Source organism: Eumetopias jubatus, unplaced genomic scaffold, assembly GCF_037043125.1.
Source record: "Eumetopias jubatus isolate StellerSeaLion01/CBP00866 unplaced genomic scaffold, mEumJub1_p1.0 scaffold_4, whole genome shotgun sequence".
Lineage (NCBI taxonomy): Eukaryota > Metazoa > Chordata > Mammalia > Carnivora > Otariidae > Eumetopias > Eumetopias jubatus.
In genome coordinates, this window is record NW_028274810.1 from 152,230,515 (window position 1) to 152,252,406 (window position 21,892).

Sequence of the window (21,892 nt, forward strand, 5' to 3'; positions counted from 1 at the left end):
AGAAGTCATTGAATCGAAGAATGCAATAACTCAAGTGAAAAGTACAACAAAGGGCTTCAAAATCAGACTAGATGAACCAGAAGAAAGGATCAGTAAACTCGAAGAAAGGACAGTGGAAATTATCCAATCAGAGCAGCAAAAAGAAAAGGAGTGGAAAAAGAGTCAGGAGAGCTTAAGAAACTTATAGGACATCATCAAGAGGACCAACATTCACATTATAGGGGTCCCAGAAAGAGAAGAAAGAGAGAAAGGGGCAGAAATCTTGTTTGGAAAAATAATCGCTGAAATCTTCTCCAACCTGGGGAAAGGAAACAGACATACAGATCCAGGAAACCCATAAACTTCCCACTAAGGTGAAGCCACAGTTAACCTCACCAAGACACATTATAATTAAACTGTCAAAAGTTAAAGGCAAGGAGAGATTTTTAAAAAGAAGAGAAAAACCAACTTGTTAGGTACAAAGGAACCCCTAATAAGACTATCAGCAGATTTTCAGCAGAAATTTGGAGGCCAGAAGAGAGCGGCATGATATATTCAAAGTGCTAAAAGAAAAACACTGTCACCCAAGCATACTCTAGCCAGGAATACGTCCTTCAGAATTGGAGATAGAAATAGTATTCCAGAGCAGCAAAAGCAAAAGGAGTTCGTCACCACTAGGCTGGTCTTACAAGAAATATTAAAGGGACTTCTTTGAGCCGAAATGAAAGGGTACTAATTATTAATAGGAACACACATGAAAGTGTAAATCTCACCGGTAAAGGTAAATGTATAGTAAAATTCAGAATAATCTCATGTTAGAAAGGTGGAGGGTTAATCACTTATAAAGCTAGTATGAAGGTTAAAAGACAAAAGTATTCAAATAATGATAACTACAGTAATTTGTTACCAGATACACAAGATAAAATATATAAATTGTGACATCTATAACAAAAAACGTTTCACAGGGGTGAGGGAATAAAATTGTGGAGTTTTAGAATGTGTTCAAACTTAAGTTGTTATCAAGTTAAAACAGACTGTTATAAATTGTTTTATGTAAGCCTCATGGTAACCACAAAGCAAAAACCTACAGTAGACACACACACACACACACACACACACACACACACACACACACACCCTCACCCATACACACAGAGAAAAAACTGAAATATACCACTACAGAAAAACATCAAATCACAAAGGAAGAAAGAGAAAAAGGAACAGAGGAACTACAAAACAGTCAGGAAACAATCAACAATACATAAAAAAGCACATATGTATCAATATTTACTTTAAATGTAAATGGACTAAATTCTCCAAAAGACAGAGTGGACGGATGGATTTAAAAAAATCCATCTATATGCTGCCAACAAGAGACTCATTTAAAATATAAGGACACAGACTGAGTAGAAACCAAAAGAAAGCTAGAGTAGCTATACTTATATCAGATAAAATAAACTTTAAGACAAAGATTATAAAAAAAGATAAAGAAAGCTATTACATAATGATAAAGGGTCAATCCACCAAAAGAATATTACATTTGTAAATATATATGCACATAACATAGGAGCACTTAAATATATAAGGCATATATTAGCAGTCTTAAAGACAGAAATAGAAATACAATAATAGTAAGGGACTTTAATATGCCACTTACATCAACAGATCATTCAGACAGAAAAATCAATAAAGAAACAATGGTCTTAAATGACACATTAGATCAAATGGACTATGTATACACACATACATATGTACGTACATACATACACATACACACACATTCCATCCAAAAGCAACAAAATACAAATTCTTCTCAAGTACACAAGGAACATTCCTCAGGATAGGTCATATGTTAGGTCACAAAACTAGTCTTAATAAATTTAAGAAGACTGAAATTATACCAAGCATCTTGTCTGACCACAATGGTACAAAACTAGAAATCAATTACAAGATGAAAACAAAAATTCACAAATATGTGGAGATTAAACTACCTGCTTCTGAACAACCATGAATCAAAGAAGAAATCAAAAGAGAACGCCCAAAACATCTTGAGACAAATGAAAGTGAAAATACGACATACCAAAACTTATGGGATGTAGCAAAAGCAGTTCTAAAAGGCAAGTTCATCCACCTAAATGCCTACCTACATCAAGAAACAAGAAAGATCTCAAATAACCAACCCTCTGTGTACCTCAAGAAACTAGAAAACAAATAAAAAAATAAATGATGCCCAAAGTTAGTAGAATGAAGGTATTAACAAAGATCAGAGCAGAAATAAATGAGAGACCAAAAAGACAATAAATCAATGAAAGTAAAAGCTGGTTTTTTGAAAGATAAAATTGACAAACATTTAGCTAATTCACCAAGAAACAAAAAAGAGGACTAAATAACAGAAATGAAAGAGACATTACAATTGATAAAATAGAAATGCAAAGGAACATAAGAGACTACTATGAACAACTATATACCAACAAGCAGGACAACCTAAGAGAAATGGATAAATTCCTAGAAAAGAAATACACAACCTACAAAGACCAACTCACGACAAAATAGAAAATCTGAATAGACCAATTACTAGTAAGAAAATTGATTCAGTAATCAAAAACTTCCCAAACAGAAGTCCAGGACCAAATGGCTTCACTGGTGAATTCTACCAAACATTTAAAGAACAATACCAATCCTTCTCAAATTCTTCAAAAAAAAAAAAAAAATGGTAAAAGAAGGACTATTTCAAAACTCACTTTATAAGGCCATATCATCCTCCTACCAAAACCAGACAAGGACACTACAAGAAAACTACAAGTCAGTATCCCTGATGAACACAGATGCAAAAATCCCCAACAAAATATTAGCTAACTGAAATCAACAATACATTAAAAGGATCATACACCATCAAGAAGACTTTTTCCAGAGATGCAAGGATGGTTCAACACCCATAAAAATCAATCAAGCATTTGACAAAATTCCATGCCCATTCGTGATAAAAACTCTCAAAGTGTGTATAGAGGGAACATATCTTAACATAATAAAGGACAAATATGACAAGCCCACAGCTAACATCATATCAGTGCTGAAGAGTTAAAACTTTTCCTCTAAGATCAGGAAGAAGACAAGACCACTTTTATTCAACATAGTATTGGAAGTCTGAGCCAAAGCAAGTAGGCATGAAAAATAAAAGTCATTCAAATCAGAAAGGAAGGGTAACTCACTATTTGACAGGATATTATATATAGAAAACCCTAAAGACTCAACTAAAAAACTGTTAGAATAAACAAATTCAGTAAAGTTACAGGATACAAAATCAATATATAAAAATCAGATGCATTTCTGTACACTAATAATGAACTACTAGAAGATAAAAGAAAAATCCCAGTTTTAATAGCATTTAAAGAATACCTAAGAATAAATTTAACCAAGGAAGTAAAAAAATCTGCACACAACCTATAAAAACTGTAATATATTGATGAAAGAAATTGAAGACAAGTGAAAAATCAGTCTGTGCTCAGGGATTGGAAGAGTATTGTTAAAATGTCCATATTATCCAAAGCAATTTACAGATACAATTCAAACCCTATCAAAATTCAAACGGCATTTTTCAGAAATAGAAAAAACAATCCTAAAATGTGTATAGAATCACAAAAGATCCCAAATAGCAAAAGCAATTTTGAGAAAGAACAAAGCTGAAGGGTATCATGCTTCTCAATTTAAAGTTATATTACAAGCTATGTAATAAAAACAGTATGCTACTGGCATAAAAAGACACAAAGACCAATAGAACAAAACAGCCTAGAAATAAACCCATGCATATATGGTCAATTAATTTATGACAAAGGAGCCAAGATAAACAATGGGGAAAGGGCAGTCTTTTTAATAAATGGTACAAGGAAACCTGGACAGCTATATGCAAAAGAAAAAAAAAAACTGAGACCCTATCTTTCACCATACACAAAAATCAACTTAAATTGGATTAAAGATTTAGATTTAGGGCCTGAAACCATATAACTCCTAGAGGAAAACATAGATGGTTAGTCCCTTGACATCAGTCTTTGCAATGATTTTTTTTTGGATCTGACACCAAAAGCAGAGGCAACAAATTATAAACAAACACATGGGACTACACCAAACTAAAAAGCTTCTGCAAAGCAAAGGAAACAAAAACAAATGAAAATGCAACCTACCGAATAGGAGAAGATATCTGCAAATCCTACATCTGGTTAAGTGGTTAATATCCGAAATATATGAAGAACTTATACAGCACAATAGCAAAAACAAAAAACCAAAATGGACAGAGGACTAGAATAGACATTTTCCCAAAGAAGACATATGCATGGAAAATAGGTACTTGAAAAGGTGTTCAACATAGCTAATCATCAGAGAATTGCAAATTGAAAGCACAATGAGATAGCAACTGTTAGAATGTGGATTATCAGAAGGCCAGTAGGTAAGTGTTGGTGAAAATGTGGAGAGGCGCGCCCAGGTGGCTTAGTCGTTAAGCGTCTGCCTTCAGCTCAGGTCATGATCCCAGGGTCCTGGGATCGAGCCCCGCATCAGGCTCCCTGCTCAGCAGGAAGCCTGCTTCTCCCTCTCCCACTCCCCCTGCTTGTGTTCCCTCTCTTGCTGTGTCTCTGTCAAATAAATAAATAAATAAATAAGTCTTTTAAAAAAAATGGAGAAAAGGGAACCTTTGTATACTGTTGGTGGGAATGTAAATTGGCACAGTCACTATAGAAAACTTTCATTGATTTATTGTCTTTTTGGTCTCTATTTCATTTATTTCTGCTCTGATCTTTGTTAATACCTTCATTCTACTAACTTTGGGTATCATTTGTTTTTTTAAGTTCTTCTTACAAGACAAACTGTGTAGTGATGGATGTTAACTAGACTTACTGTAGTGATCATTTCATAATATAAACAAATATCAAATCATTGTTATATACCTGAAATTAATGTTATGTGGATTAGATCTCAAATCACACATTGCAGTACCCTACTGTGAAATAAAGATATTTTTGGATTAATCATCCCCCCCCCAAAAAAAATTTCAGGTCAAAGAATGCTGAAGTCCTTCTGCAGGGAATCAGAGACAGCTTCACAGAGCAGGCCTGGGCTCAGAGCTTTATTTCACATGTGCCCCAAAGGGTCAGAGTGAAGCCAAGCAGGAGTGAAGATGGGGACACCCCTTCAGGGTGACATCTATCCCTTCAACTCACTATCTACAGAGCACAGATAAAATGCTGAATATTTGCATGGTCTCAGGACAGTCCCCAAAGAATCCATTATATGTGGAACTCTTTTTACATCTTTTGCGCGTAGGGTACTTTTTCTTAAAGTCTATAATATGATTTGATATAGTATCAAAAGACAAAATAAAAAGAGTTGCCTTGTTCTGTGTGGGGAAAAAAGTAAAAACTCTTGTCCTCGGAGAACTAGAATAATTTCCTGGAGAGATCTACTTTTATTGAAAACTGCATGTGAGTTCCATGGGCAAGAGCAAAGCAGAATTGTACAGCACATATGGAAATGTGTGACAACCAATTCTCATCAGTTTAAGTGAAGAATCTTTGAACGGTAAGAGTCTGAACGTTGTTTTTTAAGAGAATAGAGCATGATTTATAAACAGACTTATTCGACAAGTTGCCTATCAGAAAGCAAATTATCTCCTCGTGGAAATTCAATGCAACATCTTTGCTAATAATATGCTAACCAAAGGTTAGTTTCTCCCTTCCCTACGGTACTTAACTGGTGGTGTCACATCACCAAGTTTTGTTTTCCTAGACTGCCTCTTAATCCTCCAGGTGGTTGTGTTTTCAGGTTTGGCCTAAGAATTTCAAGTCAGAACCAAAGCCCCATACCCTCCACCAAGGCCACACTGGGACCTGATCTCACAAAGCATTCTCATGAGTTTAGATGAAAATCCTACAGTACGTACCTCCCTATAGCTTCCCAAGCAGTATACTAGATGGGGAGGAAAATACTGAGATGACAGAGAACAGAGAGGTGGGGAGAACACCCATGCTCTGAATAGAGGTGTCAGTTCGGAATCTAAGAATGTGGGTTATTTTGAGAGAATGAATATCAGTGTCATGCAAAATGTTTTACATCTCTTTTTTGGCAATTTTTTTTTTTTTTTTTTTTTTTAAGTAGGCTCCACAGCCAGCATGGAGCCCAATGCAGGGCTAGAGCTCACAACCCTGAGATCAAGTCCTGAGCTGAGACTGAGTCAGCCAGGTTCCCCTCTTTTTTGGTGATTTTATAAATGTGCCAGGTAGCCACAGTTCTAATAGTCTGGAAGAGGAATAGTGACTTCTGATTTTCCAGCATTCAACTTGGCTGGCAAAGGTACCTCTCAGCACTGCCCAGGGGTCACACTAAGGTCATTTGTTCAGCCTCTATCCTTCAGCTCTGGGTTGGGTCAGGAACATTATAATTTTACTCCTGATAGATTTTAGATCACAGCTAAAGATGGAATGAACAGAAAACCAAAGACTCAAAGCTAGAGTTCAAACACATAAACCTAGTTGTAAGTAAGTTATATACTGACTGATAAGATATGGCCTAAAGCTTCTATTTGGGCAGGCCTCCCTAATTACGGGAAGAGTGAATGACGTGGCATGCCTCAACACTGCTGGTGGGAGTGCCAACTGAAGAATCTTTGGCCAAGTAATTATACCTAAGGCATCTACCATATAGAACAACTCATACAAGAGTATGACTATAACACAAATGAAGATATTTACTTCAATGCTGTTTGTCCAAGTGAAAAGTTGGAAACAACCTGAAAATCCACAAAAAAGGATGTGATTGAAAAAAATGAAGGTAAATGCAGCACATGTGCAGCCTTTCTAATAAAACGAACAGTGTGCAGCTGTACTGATCATACAGTATGATCTCACTGTTGGAAAAATTATCTATCATAGCATATGTATGATGTCAATTTATGAATAAAAACATCTGGAAGGAGATGCTCCAAGCAATTAGCAGCAGAGATTAGGGAAAAAGGGGAGAGGGGGGAAAAGGCGACTGACATTCCATCTTAAATGCCTATGTAATTCTGTATTATTAAATTTTAAAAACTAAGTATTATTTTCATAACTAAATCTTTATTTTAATAGCTTTTGATTTCTAGGTCCATAATTTAGCAAAAGAACAAACTAAGTAAAAGCAACAGAACGAAAGTTTTAGATACCTGGACCTTTTAACTGCTTCTATGAAAGAGCACATGAAATCTGCTTTCCATACTGATCAAGTGCCATTCCTCCCATGCACAAGGGGGAATTTGTGTGGGGTGTGAGTTGACAGATTTTACTTGCTTGCACTAAAGCATTTGGTTTTGATTAGAATCCAACTGAAATATTTGCTTTATATTTACAAAATAACAAGACATGAAACTATACTCTGGAAATTAAAATGCATATTCTTGAACAGAGAGGGGGAGGGTTATAATATATGATTGGGAGTACAATCACTGGGTTTAAAAATGCAGAGCAATTTGGTTGCATTAAAACCCCATATACTAGGGGTGCCTGGGTGGTTCAGTCAGTTAAGCATCTGCCTCTTGATTTCAGTTCAGGTCATGATCTCAGGGTCTTGAGATAAAGCCCCACATCATGCTCTGACTCAGAGTGGAGGCTGCTTGGGATTCTCTCTCTCTGTCCCTGTCTCTCTCCCTCTGCCCCACCCCCTCCCCCAGCTTGTATGCATGTTTTCTTAAAAAAAAAAACAACAAAAAACACCCCATATACTAGTTCCCTACTATGTGGAAAATCATAGTCAAAGCTTTTTCCAGTAAATGCAGAGTAGGTTCCTAATCTAGTTCTATTATTATAGAAACAAATTAAACATTTTTTTGTAGAGGATTAAGTGAAGATACGCAATCATACTAAGAGAGGATAATGTAATATGCCTTAGTGACAATACATAAGCAACATAGCAAATAAAGAACCACTAAATGTCTTATGTTAAAAGCCCTTAGAACAGTGTGCTTTCTCATGAGCCATGCCTACCCAGGCAAAGTTGAGTAGAAAACAAAAAGAATTATCTGGATGATTTGAGGAGAGCATTACTTTGGCCTGACCTATCCAGACACTTGAGGCAAATGGGTCTCCCAACCTCACAAAATTATCGAGATAATCTTCTCAGTTCTTTATCTCCCCACTTCACTGGCAGGTACCATCTGCACATGGATGAGAATGGACCACAACTTGACCTTTATAGTAATTGCTATTCTTTAGAAAGCCTGGTGGCCATAGTCCCCACAGGTCCTTTGGCCCACTTGGCACAGTTTAATACCCGTGTGTGGATGGGTCATGGTTGGATTATGTGTAGAAGCAGGTCAGGATTTTCCCGGTTTTTCTTTATTAGTGTTTCATAATTAACAAAATCATGACCTGCTTTGGTACCAGGAACCTTGCTTCTGCGTAAACAACTTGCTCTTCAGCTGGATTCTTTTCACTGAATAGGAGAGAGACACTATGCAGGAACAGAAAGTGTTTTAGGACCACTGGAAAATTGGAAAGCCTATGGTGATTATCATATTTGTGTTGTTCAGAGTTACTGAAACCTTGTGTTCTGATATTTTTTTCTGACATAACCTCACTCAGTGTCACTCTACCATTTAATGAAATGAAAGATAACCACTCTTGTATACTCTAAAATGGACTTTGTGATGATTTGGTAAACTTTAAATTTGTAAGACTTAGAAGATGTTCAGGAAGCACCTGTGACTTCAATTAGGAGTTTCAGAGAATCTCATCTGTAAAATTATTTTTAAAAAACCTAGACAATAAAATCAATAAAACTTGGACAAGGTGTTATAAATTACCTTAAAACATAAAACTTAAAACCTCCCAGCGTTCAGAGAAATATAGCTGTTTCACACTAAATAGTCTCAGAATGCTTCATAATTTTTTCATAACAAAAAACAAATTGCAGAAATGTTGGCCTTTTCCACATTCCTAGCCTTTGACTTTTGTTTCCAACCATGAGGATGAAGAAAATAAATGAAGAGTCTTCAAGTCAGGAATCTGTAGAAATTCCTCTCTACTGAAACTCGTTTTGCAAGTGACATTTAACATTCCAGAACTGTTTAGGGAGACATGGAACAAAGTTGTTTTTATATGTCAAGGGGGTCAATTTTGCAAAAACAGTAGTAAAGGCAACATACTTGAAGAGAATAATGAAGTTGTATTAGACACCAATGTAAAAATATATTCAAACTAGGGGAGAATTTGCTATTGTTAAACTAATTGTACCAAGTACAAAATAATTCTTCTCTATGAACAAATTAATGAGCCCCAACTCTTTCTCCACTGAAACACATGCTTGAGTAAAACTCACAGATGAAGATAAATCCCTTGAGATCTCAATTATCTTTTACTATATTCCAAATCTAGGACATTAACTTCAGGGTATGTAGAAATTTAAATAAGATGACGTTCTTTTTCATCCTAAAACAAGTAGTGAGTTTGATTGCTCACCCCTCCCCCCAAAATACCACAACTTACCACAGAGTTCTTCTGTGTCAAGATTGCTGAAAAGAAAAAAAAATTGTTGTTACTTTGGTAATATTTAAGTAGTTAAATACTTACAGTTATTCCCCCAATCTATAGTACTATATTAATAGATGATATGTAGTTATGGTATTTCTCTTATATATTCTACATTGCTTAAATAGTCATGTGAACAATGATTACATCAGATTCCATCTCTGAGCAAATAATTCCCGGGGTTTGTGTTTCCCCCAGTATCATGCTGGGGAATACTGCCTAATTGTGAAGAACATAGACTCTGGAGCCAGAATGCCTGAGTTCAAATCCTGACTCTACCATTTACCACTCATGTGACCCTGAACTGACTTTGCATCCCAGGGCTCAGTTCCTCAATCACAAGATGGGGATAATAAGTTCTGTTTCATATGAATGCAATAGGACGTAAATGGGTTAATACATATAAAGCAGTTAAAAGAGTGACACAAAATAAGCACTCAATAAATGTTAACTATCAGGATTTCTGACTTGGTAGAACTGCTAGAACTTCCATATCTAAACTCAACCTATGAGGTAAGTTTGACTCCATGCCTTTTTGGAATGATTTCTGACACATAACAAAGAGTTACATGGCTTAATACTTACATGTAAACAATAGTTACCTCTTACTCTTATTGAAGATAAATATAGAATAGCAGATGAAATATTAGCAGATATAATACATTCCTATTAGAATAATGTCTTGACCATGGCAGGCATGGTATAGGAATGCAAGAATGGTCCAAAATCAAGCAATAAATCAACCTAAGATTACATTATAACTTAGAGGAGAAAACTCCTATTTAACACTAGATGGGAATTTAATAAAATTCAACACTCACTCCTAATTTTAGAAAGTTTAAATGAAATCGGAATAAAAGTAAACGTCTTAAAGATTATAAAGACTTACTAAAAGTCAACTGCAAACATCAACTAACTGAAAATCTTTGATTTTATTCAGCTGCCACACGTGAAAACACAATGTAAGTAACTGTCATAATTCAGTCCTCCTCTATGTGGCAGTCAGGGCTGCTGGGCTGGAGGGGTACTCAAACGCTGGGTCTTTTTACCAGTTCCATCACTAGCTGTAATATAATCTTAACTTCAGTATTTTATCCTCAGACACTGAATATTTGATCTTGGATAAAGGACATCTCCTCACTTAAGCAGGTCTTTCTGTAAAGTATTTGCCACCAGACAGAATACATAAAACCTTCTGCAGTAGTTTTGGTGTGGGTTTCTACTCATTCATTCATTTTTCCCACAGGCATTCACTGCTATGTACTAGGCACTGTTCTAACCGCCACAGATGGATCAGGTTGCAACAGATACTGAGATGAGTAAGTCTGATCACTAGTCTCTAGCAGCTGGATTTAGAGGTAGACTTCTACAGTAAATAATTAAAATGTGATAAAATAGTTGCTATGGGTTAAGTGGCTAATTGCAAGGTTATCAGGGACTACAGAGGATGAAATTTTGAGGCTAAGTCTCAAGGGTTAAATAGGAGTAGAAAAGGCAGACAAAGGAAGAACATTCCAGTCAGAAGAAACACTATTTGCAATAAAAGTTATGAATGCGAGGAGTAGTTCTTTTGGCTGGAACATAGATCATTAATGAAGAAATGGGACTAAACAATGAAAAAGCCTCATGTGATCATCTAAAAAGTTTCTATGTTCTCTTGTCAACTTAGAGTCACAGAGGATTTTAAAGAAGGGGAGTGACATCATTAGATTTAGACTTCAGGAAGGTCACTAACTGCTGAGTTGAGGTTAGGCAAAAAGAGTGTGGAAAAGAGGCCAAGAGAACAGTCTGGACATTATTACTATAGTCTGGGCCAGTTGATCCCAGATTGGGGTATACGACCCAAGGAAGGTGCAAGGCCATCCAATGGGGGCAAGAAGAAACACCTGGACATCACACACACACTTTTAAATTTTATTTTGAAATAATTGCAAACTACAAAAAAAAAAAAAATGTGCCCTTCACCTAACCATCCCCCAGTTGTCAACATTTTATTTCACTTATCACATTCTTTTTCTGTTTGTTTCTTCAAATCATTTGATTGTACATTGCTGATAATGATATCCCTTTTCCCCTAAATACTTCAGTGTGTACTTTCTACAGATAAGTATGTTCTCTTACATACAAGTGAGGAAATTAATATCGATTCAATGCCATTATAAAATCAAGCAGTTCCCAGGGCGCCTGGGTGGCTCAGTCGTTAAGCGTCTGCCTTCAGCTCGGGTCATGATCCCAGGGTCCTGGGATCGAGCCCCACATCGGGCTTCCTGCTCTGCGGGAAGCCTGCTTCTCCCTCTCCCACTCCCCCTGCTTGTGTTCCTGCTCTCGCTGTGTCTCTGTCAAATAAATAAATAAAATCTTTAAAAAAATCAAATCAAGCAGTCCTCAAATATCTTTATTTATATTTAACCTTACATTTTTTCCATTTCTTTTTGCGTAATTTTACAGTGTATAAGTATTAATACAGTGGTGCATACATAGGATTTGATTTGTAAGTCTTCATATATCAAGATTTCAAGCCAAAATGCACTACCTAATATGGGAGCTTGATCGGAGGTATAGGACGAATAGGCAGTGATGGGGAGAGGGGCAAAAAGAACAGACAGATGTGAAGGATTTTGAGGTAAAACCATCAAAGCTTGGAATCTTATTGGATTCAGAATTAGATCACTTAGACATTTTTAGTATCATTTCAAACATTTTGGTCATTAAAACTTACATGTCATTTCCTAATCTTAGTGTTTTCATAGAACTTCAGACTTGGAAAAGGACATTAAAGTTCACTTTGTTTTTGTATTTTCCTCAGAATGGTTCACAGGTTCATAATGAGATTTTTAATTTCAAAGGAATGAACAGTCCAATCCATTATGAAAATTGAATTACATGGAATATATCGTAAAACATAGCTCAGAGTTGGGGTGCCTGGGTGGCTCAGATGGTTGAGTGTCTGCCTTTGGCTTAGGTCATGATCCCAGGATCCTGGGATCGAGCCCCACGTCCGGTTCCTGGCTCAGCGGGGAGCCTGCTTCTCCCTCTCCCTCTGCCTTTCCCTTTGCTCATGCTCTCTTTCTCTCTGTATCTCTGTGTCTCAAATGAATAATTAAAAAAATCTTAAAAAAACCACATAGCTTAGAGTAATTTGCATGACATTAGTTCTACATATTCCTTAATAAAAGGCTATGTTCATAAAGTACTATAATGATCCCCTCAAACATTCCTTTATTTAACTGTTTCTGTGCTATGTTGTTTGTTGTGCATAGTAAAGCATGGTTCTTTTAATAGTAGACTTACATGGGTGAATTCTATAGAACTGATTTCTTACGAGATAGCTCCATCCTGTAGTAACACAGGATTGTAAAGGTATATTAAGCCATAGATAAGCCTACAGTATATCTGAGTGTGTGATATTGTTCTGCTTCTTTTCATGTTTATAGTAAGAAAAGCTATAATCTTTTAGCTATGCCATTTTTTTTTTTAAAAAGAAAGCTAAATGGAAAGAATAAATGCTAGTCACATAGTAAACATTCTTACTGAAAACAGAACCAGAGGGGTGTTACTATCAGAATGCATTCTCAGACGCCAAGGAGGGATAAAGAACAAAGACATTCACTGCAGCCTGACTGACAATTGTGAGGGGGAGAAATGGAAACAAACTAAGTGCTCATTAGCTGAATTAACTAAGCAAACTGCATATCATTAGATAATCATTAAAATGTATCTAAAGAGTTGTCAATAGCTTGAAAAAAGCTTATGTTTAGAAGTTATGTAAAAATGTGAAACCCGATATAAATAGTATATATAGAATCAAAAAATGCATATGTTTAGGACTTGGGGAAAAATTAACAACCAATAGCAGGTCACATTGCTTGTGGATGCTAGGACTTTGGGTGGGTTTGCTTTTGCCCTCTTTACAGTTTTCCAAATCTTTGGTTTCTCTTATTACAAGGTTTCATTTATAATGGGGGAAAAAGCAAACTTTGTGATTACAAATAGAATGAATCAGGAAAAGATGTGAAGCATAAAAGATAAGGTTCTTATTATTTAACTTATGAATCTACTTGGTACAAATTACAATATATCTGTCAGTTTGGACCTATCACTCAATTTTGCAAAAAGCACCACTCAGACACTCCAAGTGTAACAAGGACACAACATACACTCAACACCACTCATTTACAAGTCTTAGGGGCAGCTAAAGTTGTTTTGTCTTGATTCTTCTGTGTCAGGCACTGTTCGTTCTGAACTGCTCTCCTGAGAAGTAGGTTTACTGTCAAGAAAAGAGAAACTATCTGGGAAGGGCAGACTGATTTCTACTTGGGATTTCAGAATCTTTCTAACACAACCTTTTAGAAGCCAGCTCTCAATTCCAGGGTCCACCTCAAAACAATTTTAGCTTCACATGAACATTCTTAGTCATCTCTGAAGTATTTTTCAATGCACTCATCTGTGTTTGCTCTATAAATAAGAACACAGGCTTAGGACTTCCTTACTGAAAAACCCTACCATTCTCAACTCTTTCTTTGCTTCTGATTATATTCAAGATTTTTAGCTACTTCTTCAAAATTACTATACTGTGGATCTAAACAGGAAACTTTAGAGTCTAAGTCCTACTTCACATTCTACTGAGCTTCCAGTTCATCACCGGCCAGTCTGAATATTACCAGTGCAAACAGGTTTTTTCTTCAGTTGGCAAAACAGTTTGCTAAACACTGCTAAGCTGCCTAATAACCTGAAGGAGTTAATTTTGGCTTATGACGATGTTTACTTCTAGACAGTATTTGAGGCAAGGAGAATGTGACTCAGTGAGCAACACACTTAGCTACTCCCTATGCTTAGTTACTCCCTGATGGGAGCACTGTAGCGATGCCCACATTGGTTTATTGGCAGATTAGCAGGCTGGCTAAGTCACAGATATGCTCAGCCATCATAGTGTTCATTTTACAAAAGAATATTATGATCTTCCAATTCACTAAGAATGATCTGAGCAGAATATCTTTCCATCATCATCAGAGCAAATGTGTTCATTTAGTTCTGACACACCAAACAAAACAACATTAATGAAAATCAACAGAAGCCATACTGGGAGATCAGAAGAATGATAAAGGCCCTGACCTTGCAAATATGTTGGAATAGTTTTTAATTCCATGAAGTAGATCTGTAACTGGTCATAGAGAGTCTGGTCATATAAGAATCTGTCCCTCCAGTGGAGGCGGGACAGGACAGATTGTGAGAAAGATGAGGGTCTAGAATGGGATGTGTCTCCTCTGATAGAGTAGATGCTGTAGATACAAACTACGTTGAGGCGAGCTCTCTCAGCTGAGACACCTCCATCTAAAGGACTACAGTGACAGAATGGTGGCCAAAGGGATTTCTGGGACAGATTCTATTCAGCTATCCCCACAGGTAGGGGAAAGTTACTCTAGTCACCAGACCGCAGACCCAAGAGATAGCATGAATGCAGGTCCCCGCTTGTAGAAGAACAGTGATACCACAGAGGTTATCAAACAGGGGCTTGGACTGTGCAATGAGCCAAGAAAACCAGAAGCAGGAGAGAAATGGAGATTGCTCTTTCTAAACATTGAAATTTTTTTCCAGTGTAAAATGATTACCACAATCAAGTTAACTAATTCATCCATTACTTCACATGATTACTATTTTTTTTTTAGATTGGTTCTTATAATCAAGACAAATAGTTGTCAGAAGCAAGGTAATACGTAAGGCCAAGCTATCAACATAGTGTTACAGGACATGGAGTAAACACTGGTAAGAGCTCTGTAAATTCCTTGTGCTGAAGGCCAAAACTGTTCCTAGAACCTAGAGTGGGTCAGAGCCTGTGATGATAGGTGAAAGGGTCCTAAGTATATGGGAGAAGAGTGTTACAGAGTTGTAGTAGACAGTGTTTGGCAAGCAGCTGGCTTGAAGTGTGGGCTTAGAGTCTATCGTGATCAGAACAGACTTCGCATTTGGGTGTCCTCTATAGGGGGGACTTACAGGAGGTACCACAAACAGGAATCTGAACCTTGCTAATACTGGGACCGATTAAGGTCAGACTACTTTCACACATAAACACAATGTCTCATGTGAGACACAAAAATGGAATTGGAAAGTCATTCTGTTTTTTTAGGTCAAAAGCTAATCATGTACTCATCCAAGACATAGTAAACATTTTCTATGTGCATTGTGCTGGGCTGCCTTGTGTCCCCCAAGAAGGTTTGTTCAAGTTTTAAACCCAATATCTATGCATACGGTCTTGTTTGGAAATAGGATCCTTGCAGATATAATCAAGTTAAGAGGAGGTCATACTGGGCTAAAGTTGACCCTAACCTGGTGATGGGATCTGTAGAAGGGAAGGGAGGTTTGGATTCAGAGACAGGGAGAAGAGGCCCTATGAAGATGGAGGCAGAGGCTGGAGTGATGTTGCTGTGAGTCAGGAACACCAAGGACTTCTGGCAATCACCAGCAGCTGGAAGAAGAAAGGAAGAATTCTCCCCTGGAAACTTCGGAAAAAGCATGGCATGCCAACAGCTTGATGTTAGACTTCTAGCTTCCAGGATAGATTTCTGTTGTGTTAAGCTACCCAGTCTGTGGCACTTTGTCACTGCAGACCTAGGAAGCTAATACGTGTTTTACCACAGGCTGTCATAGGTTCCAAAGTCATACACGCAAAATAACACCATCTTTTCATTTCTGTGTCAATTTCGTAGCCCTTGAACATTTAGTGAACCAAAGAGCTGGTTTGAAAGTTGGCAGTTACTATACTGAATTAGATGAAGTTTGGGAATTCCAAATGAAAGCTTATGGTACCCTAAAGAGTCAAATATGGGGAAAATAAAAATAATTTTAAAAAATGAAGAATTCAAAGTAAAATAACGACATATCTGGAGTACTTGGTATACGCCGGGTTCGATGTTGAGAGCTTTACCTGGTGTATCTCACTTCCTGCAACTCTGATTTCATGATTCCCCATTGTACAAGGAGGGGACTAGGCCTTAGGTGAGGTTCAGTCACACATCTGAGGTCACACATCTAATGAGTGGCAGGCCCAGGATTCAAACCTAGGTATGTTTAACTCAAGAATGCTCTTAACCACTAGATATAGGAATCCTGGACTCAATAATAAATATTTGGTGTCATCAGCATAAGGGGGCACTCAAAACCATAGGAATAGTCAAACTACATAGTGTTTGTAGTTTGTAGTAGGAGCCATGGACGAACCTTCATTTGGATTCTTCAATCTAAAACACGTCATCACACCCACCAAAGTGAGGACAGTGATCTCTCCAACTGGCTTTTCCTCCACTGAACTCTGAAGTCACACAAGGGCAGATAATTTAACCCACTTACTGTATAACAAATATTAAAAATAGGAACTGACACAAGGCACGAACCAGATTAATACTTTTTGAACTGAATCCTAGAGATGGCCATTGTCTAAAACCCCAGTAGAGAATAATCCCAATTTGTGATGAAAAAAAAAAATTAAGAACCTGTGAATATATTTAACCAAGGACGTAAAAGATCTCTACGCTGAAATCTCTAAGACATTGATGAAAGACACTGAAGACACAAATAAGAGCAAGATAGTCTGTGCTCATGAATTGGAAGAATATTAATGTGTCCATACTACCCAAAGCAATCTACAGATTCAAAGCAATTCCTATCAAAATTCCAATGCCGTTTTTCAGAAATAGGAAGAATAATCCTAAAATGTGTATGGAACCAGAAAAGACCCAGAATAGCCAAAGCAATCTTGAGAATGAAGAATAAAGCTGGGGGAATCATGCTCCCTGATCTCAAACTATATATATTACAAATCTATAATAAAACAGTATGTTATTGGCATAAAAACATGCATCAACGGAACAGATTAGAAAACCCAGAAATAAATCCATGAATATACACAGTCAATTACTGTCAAACGTGGCAAGAATACACAATGGGGAAAAGAGTCTCTTTAATAAATGGTGATGGGAAAACTGGACAGCCACATGCAAAGAATGAAACTGGGCTCTGGTCTTACACCGTATACAAAAATGAACTCAAATTGATTAAAGACTTAAATTTAAAATGAAATTAAAGACTTAAATTTAAGACCTTCAACAATAAAACTCCTTGAGGAAAACATAGTGGGGGTAAGCTCCTGGCTATTGGTCTTGGAAAGGACTTTTTTTGGATTTGACACTAAAAGCAAAGGCAACAAAAGCAAAAATAAACACGTGGGACATATCAAGCTAAAAAGCTTTTTCCACAGCAAAGGAAACAATGAAAAGCCAAGCTATGGAATGGTAGAAAATATTTGTTAATTGTATATCTGATAAGCAGTTAATATAAAAAATAAAGAACTCATACAACTCAATAGCCAAAAATAATCTAATTGAAAAATTGCCAGAGACTTGAATATTCTTTAAAACACAAATGGTGAACAGGTGCATGACAATGTGCTCAACATCACTAGTCATCAGGGAAACGCAAATCAAATCCACGCTGAGCTATCACCTCACACCTGTCAGAATGGCTATCCTCAAAAAGATAACAAACAAGTGTTGGTGAGGGTACAGAGAAGAGCGAAGCTTCATGCACTGCATTGTGGGGAATGCAAACTGGCAGAGCACTATGGAAAACAGTATGGAGGGCCTCAGAAAACTAACAATAGCACAACCATATGTTCTAGCACTCCCACTTCTGGGTATTTATACGAAGAAAACAAAAACACTAACTCAAGAAGATATCTGCACATTGCAGCATTATTTACAACAGCCGAGACATGGAAACAACCTAAGTGCCTATAGACAAATGAATGGATAAAGAAGTTGTGAGACATACATATGAATATTATTCAACCATGAAAAAGGGAATCCTGACATTTGGAAAGACACAGATGGACCTTGAAGGCATTACAGTATGTGAAATAAGGCAGAGAAAGGCAAATACCATATACCACATACTGCGTCTAAATAGGGTGGGCAGGTGATAAAAAAGACTGGGGTCTCAGAAATCAAGAAGAGAGTTCCAAAAGCTCTCTAGACTGAAGAAAGACACAATAAGGAATGAAGAATCAGTGTAGTTCACATTTAATGTCTTTGGCCACTTTTGAGCAACAGTTTCAGTCCTTCCCTGAAATCTGGGGGCCTAGGAAATGCAGGCAGAATGTAAACCTGACTCTTTGAAGAAATGGGACACAAAAGCAAGAAATAAGGCAGAACTAAGAAGACATAGTGAGAGAAGTTCAAATGATGAGAGAATGTTATGTTCCCAGGCTGGAACCAACAGGCAGAGAAGAGGTGGTAACAGGTGGAGAGACGCCAAGCAGAGACAGAGAGGAGGAATCTGAAACACACGTGTAACCCTAACCAGGGGGAAGCATGTCTCTTTGTTCAAGCCTAAAATTAAAATAACAAAAAAGACATCTAATCGGTTCATATCCGTGACTATTTTCTAGTTTTTTAGGTTTTAAATCTGGCTGAGCATCTGAACCACCTGGAGATTTTTTTTTTTTAGGTAGATTTTCAGGCATAACACTTAGAGATTATGCTTCAAAAATTCAAGATGTGGCTCAAGAAGCTCTTCTTTAAAAAGTTGCCAAGGTGATTTCAGTAAGCAGCCTTTACCTTTAACACTAGGTCTCAAGTCGAAGTATTTCTTAGAAAGAAAACCATCTGCAAAGAGTATCTGCTGTACGATAAGGGGTAGCTTACTATAATTATATGCGCCATGTTAATAGCATATGCTCGACAATTCTGTCAACATAATATCCTCTATTACTTCTCTGGCCCTTCAGACGTCCAAGTTCTCTGTAGTAGCAGACGGAACCTGCTTATACAAAAAATCAGGCTCCATATCAAAATCGCGTCTTTGCCCTTGCTCTCTTGTAAGCCGTACACAATGCCTAATGGAGAAGACCGACTGGAGTAAAAATTCTCCCGAGTCACGTTCCGGGTCCCTTTGCGTCTCTCCTCTCTGTACTTACTATCCACGTAGCTTCGGTGTCTCAGTGGCTAATACGAAGGCTTACTTGTATCTCTAAGTCCTGTCTTCTACCTCAAACTTCTGTCGCGCTTCTCCAGTTGGCCAGGCTGCGGGAGTTATAGCAGCGCCCCTCAGCCCCGAGTATGCGTAGGAATCCCGTGGAGCGCTTGGTAAACACAGGTTGCAGAGCCCCAAGCCCAGAGATTCTCTGTTATGAGGAGGGGCCCGTGAGTTTGCATTTCTCTCGAGCTTCCAGGTGATGGTTTGAGTAGCACTAACGGAACCTGAATATAGCTCCTTTTTCTTGGTCTACTTTTGATCTAAGAGCCTAACATCACGAGCCACGAGCACCACCTGTCAGCTGACGCCGGCCCTGCCTCACTTGCACTAACTTGTTCAGGGCACGTGAAGGAGAGTCTTCTCCTAATTAACTTCAGGCATTTGTGGATAGATGGACTTCGAAACCTACCATGTGAGGCTTCAAACGGGATGTTTTCTCCGAGGCTCTGATTTTGAACAGCTTTCGGCACACAAATAATGTTAAAAATTGCATCTTGAATGTTAGGTCAGGTATAAAATTTGCATGCAGGGAGAGGATAATGGATCTACGTTTTATAGACATTCTTCTGCAAAGGTATTTCATATGTAGGAAAAAACCCCACTCTGACTTTCCGGCTGTATCACTGGAAGGAAATACTGGAGCGGAGGTTCAGGGAAACATAATAAAAATTTACCAGACACTGTTTTCATCAGCCCGAGATTTATAACTGCTGAAGCATAACAGAACCACAAGCAGCTGCACTCTTAGGTATTGGAGGATGTTGAGCTCGAACTGGTTGACTGACATCTGTATTTTCCAGAACTAAAAAGCTGTCCCATGGCTCATGTCCTCAGAGGACAGTGAATATGTGACTCCCCGCCCTTCCAATTCCCTGTACTGCTTTGTCTCACTGCTTCCTCTCTGTTGCTCTGTACCTGGCCCCCTCCTCTGCTGCCCCCATCAGAGCTCCCAGCATCTGCTGGGGAGTTCTTCCCTTTTCTTTTTCTGTCTTCATTCTTATTTCTTCCACCTCCTGCTATTTCTCAGACCAATTAGTTCTGACATTGAAAAGATTTGTCTTTATAACGCAGTGGACATCTCTTGCTTGTTCTGCTCACCTCTTCCATTGTTCTGTACCATCATCCCCTATCTCTGGGGAACCTGCCCTCAACTCTATGTTTCTGATGGAGCTGTTGATCATAGTACCCTAGTCCCACCGCACCTCAACCCAATCCACTTGGTCACATGCACGTGCATGAAAATACTCTCCTCTCCCCATTGGCTGTGATTAATGGCCCCAAAGTGAGCACACTGTGTAAGTGGGGCCGTTTAGATTACTCCTTTGGGATCTTAGGTATGGTCTCCTAAGAGAACAACTCCCTCTTACCTCCGGAGGGGCCAAGGTAATATGATGGAGCCTTGCACTACCTAAAGCCACTCACCCTCTTTGCCACGTGGCAGAATCTTATCTGTGGTAGAACGGACTGGGGCAATCCTGGGAGAGAAACAAGGGGAAGGAGAAGGCCTGGGACAGCACGAATGAATAAACAAAAATAACGACCCCAAGTCCCTAGAATCCCTGGGACAAGCTTTACACCAAGAGTCTCCACTCCCTAGTCATGGAATCAGTGAATTCTCTTTCTCAATCTACTTTGAGTTTAGTTTGTCACACGTGGCTGAAAAAAGACAGAATTCATAACTAATGACAGCACTTCTTTTCTACCAAAGGGAAAATTAATCTTCCCTTCACAAGGGACGTTAAAATTTGGGACTTTTGCTGGCTCAGCTGTGTCTGCTCCTGAGCGGTGGTAAGCCCCTCCCTTCCTCCTTCTACCTCAACATTGTTTCTTACCCAGCTCCTTCTCCACCTGGAACTCCTTCAGGAGCCTCACAAACACTCTCCAGAGTAGTGTTTCTCAAACTCTCTGTGGGGAACAGTGAGATTTTTAAATTTCCATTTTCTGCCAGAGTGATAGTTTTGTACAAAACTATAAAAATGAATTTACTACATCATGTACTTGGATTGCGCAGCAATGTCAAACTGCTATAAAAGTTTCTAAATACTGTCACGTTTTCTTTATCTCAGGTGGACAAGTAACAGTTTGTGGGCCACTGTCAGTCTATGGCCTACACTTTGGGAAGTGCCACTACACGGAGCTGCTATTGTGCAGACTGTTATTAATGCCTGTTTTAGGTTTCAGAATTTTTCTTTTTTAAAAAGATTTATTTATTTGAGACAGCGAGAGAGTGAGAGCACGTGAGCAGGGGGAAGGGCAGAGGGGAGGGAAGCCTCAGACAGACTCCCTGCTGAGCATGGAGCCCGAGGTGGGGCTCGGTCCCAGGACACTGAGACCATGACTTG

General features: G+C 38.1%; 1 protein-coding gene across 1 annotated transcript in view; it reads right to left on the minus strand.

Annotated features, from left to right (window-relative positions):
* NECAB1 (N-terminal EF-hand calcium binding protein 1) overlaps positions 1-21,892 on the minus strand; it is a 184,967-nt gene that overhangs the window by 88,661 nt on the left and 74,414 nt on the right. The window contains exon 4 of the mRNA XM_028112479.1: positions 9,483-9,508. Coding sequence (XP_027968280.1) covers positions 9,483-9,508 — 26 coding nt within the window. The remainder of the gene's footprint in view (positions 1-9,482; positions 9,509-21,892) is intronic.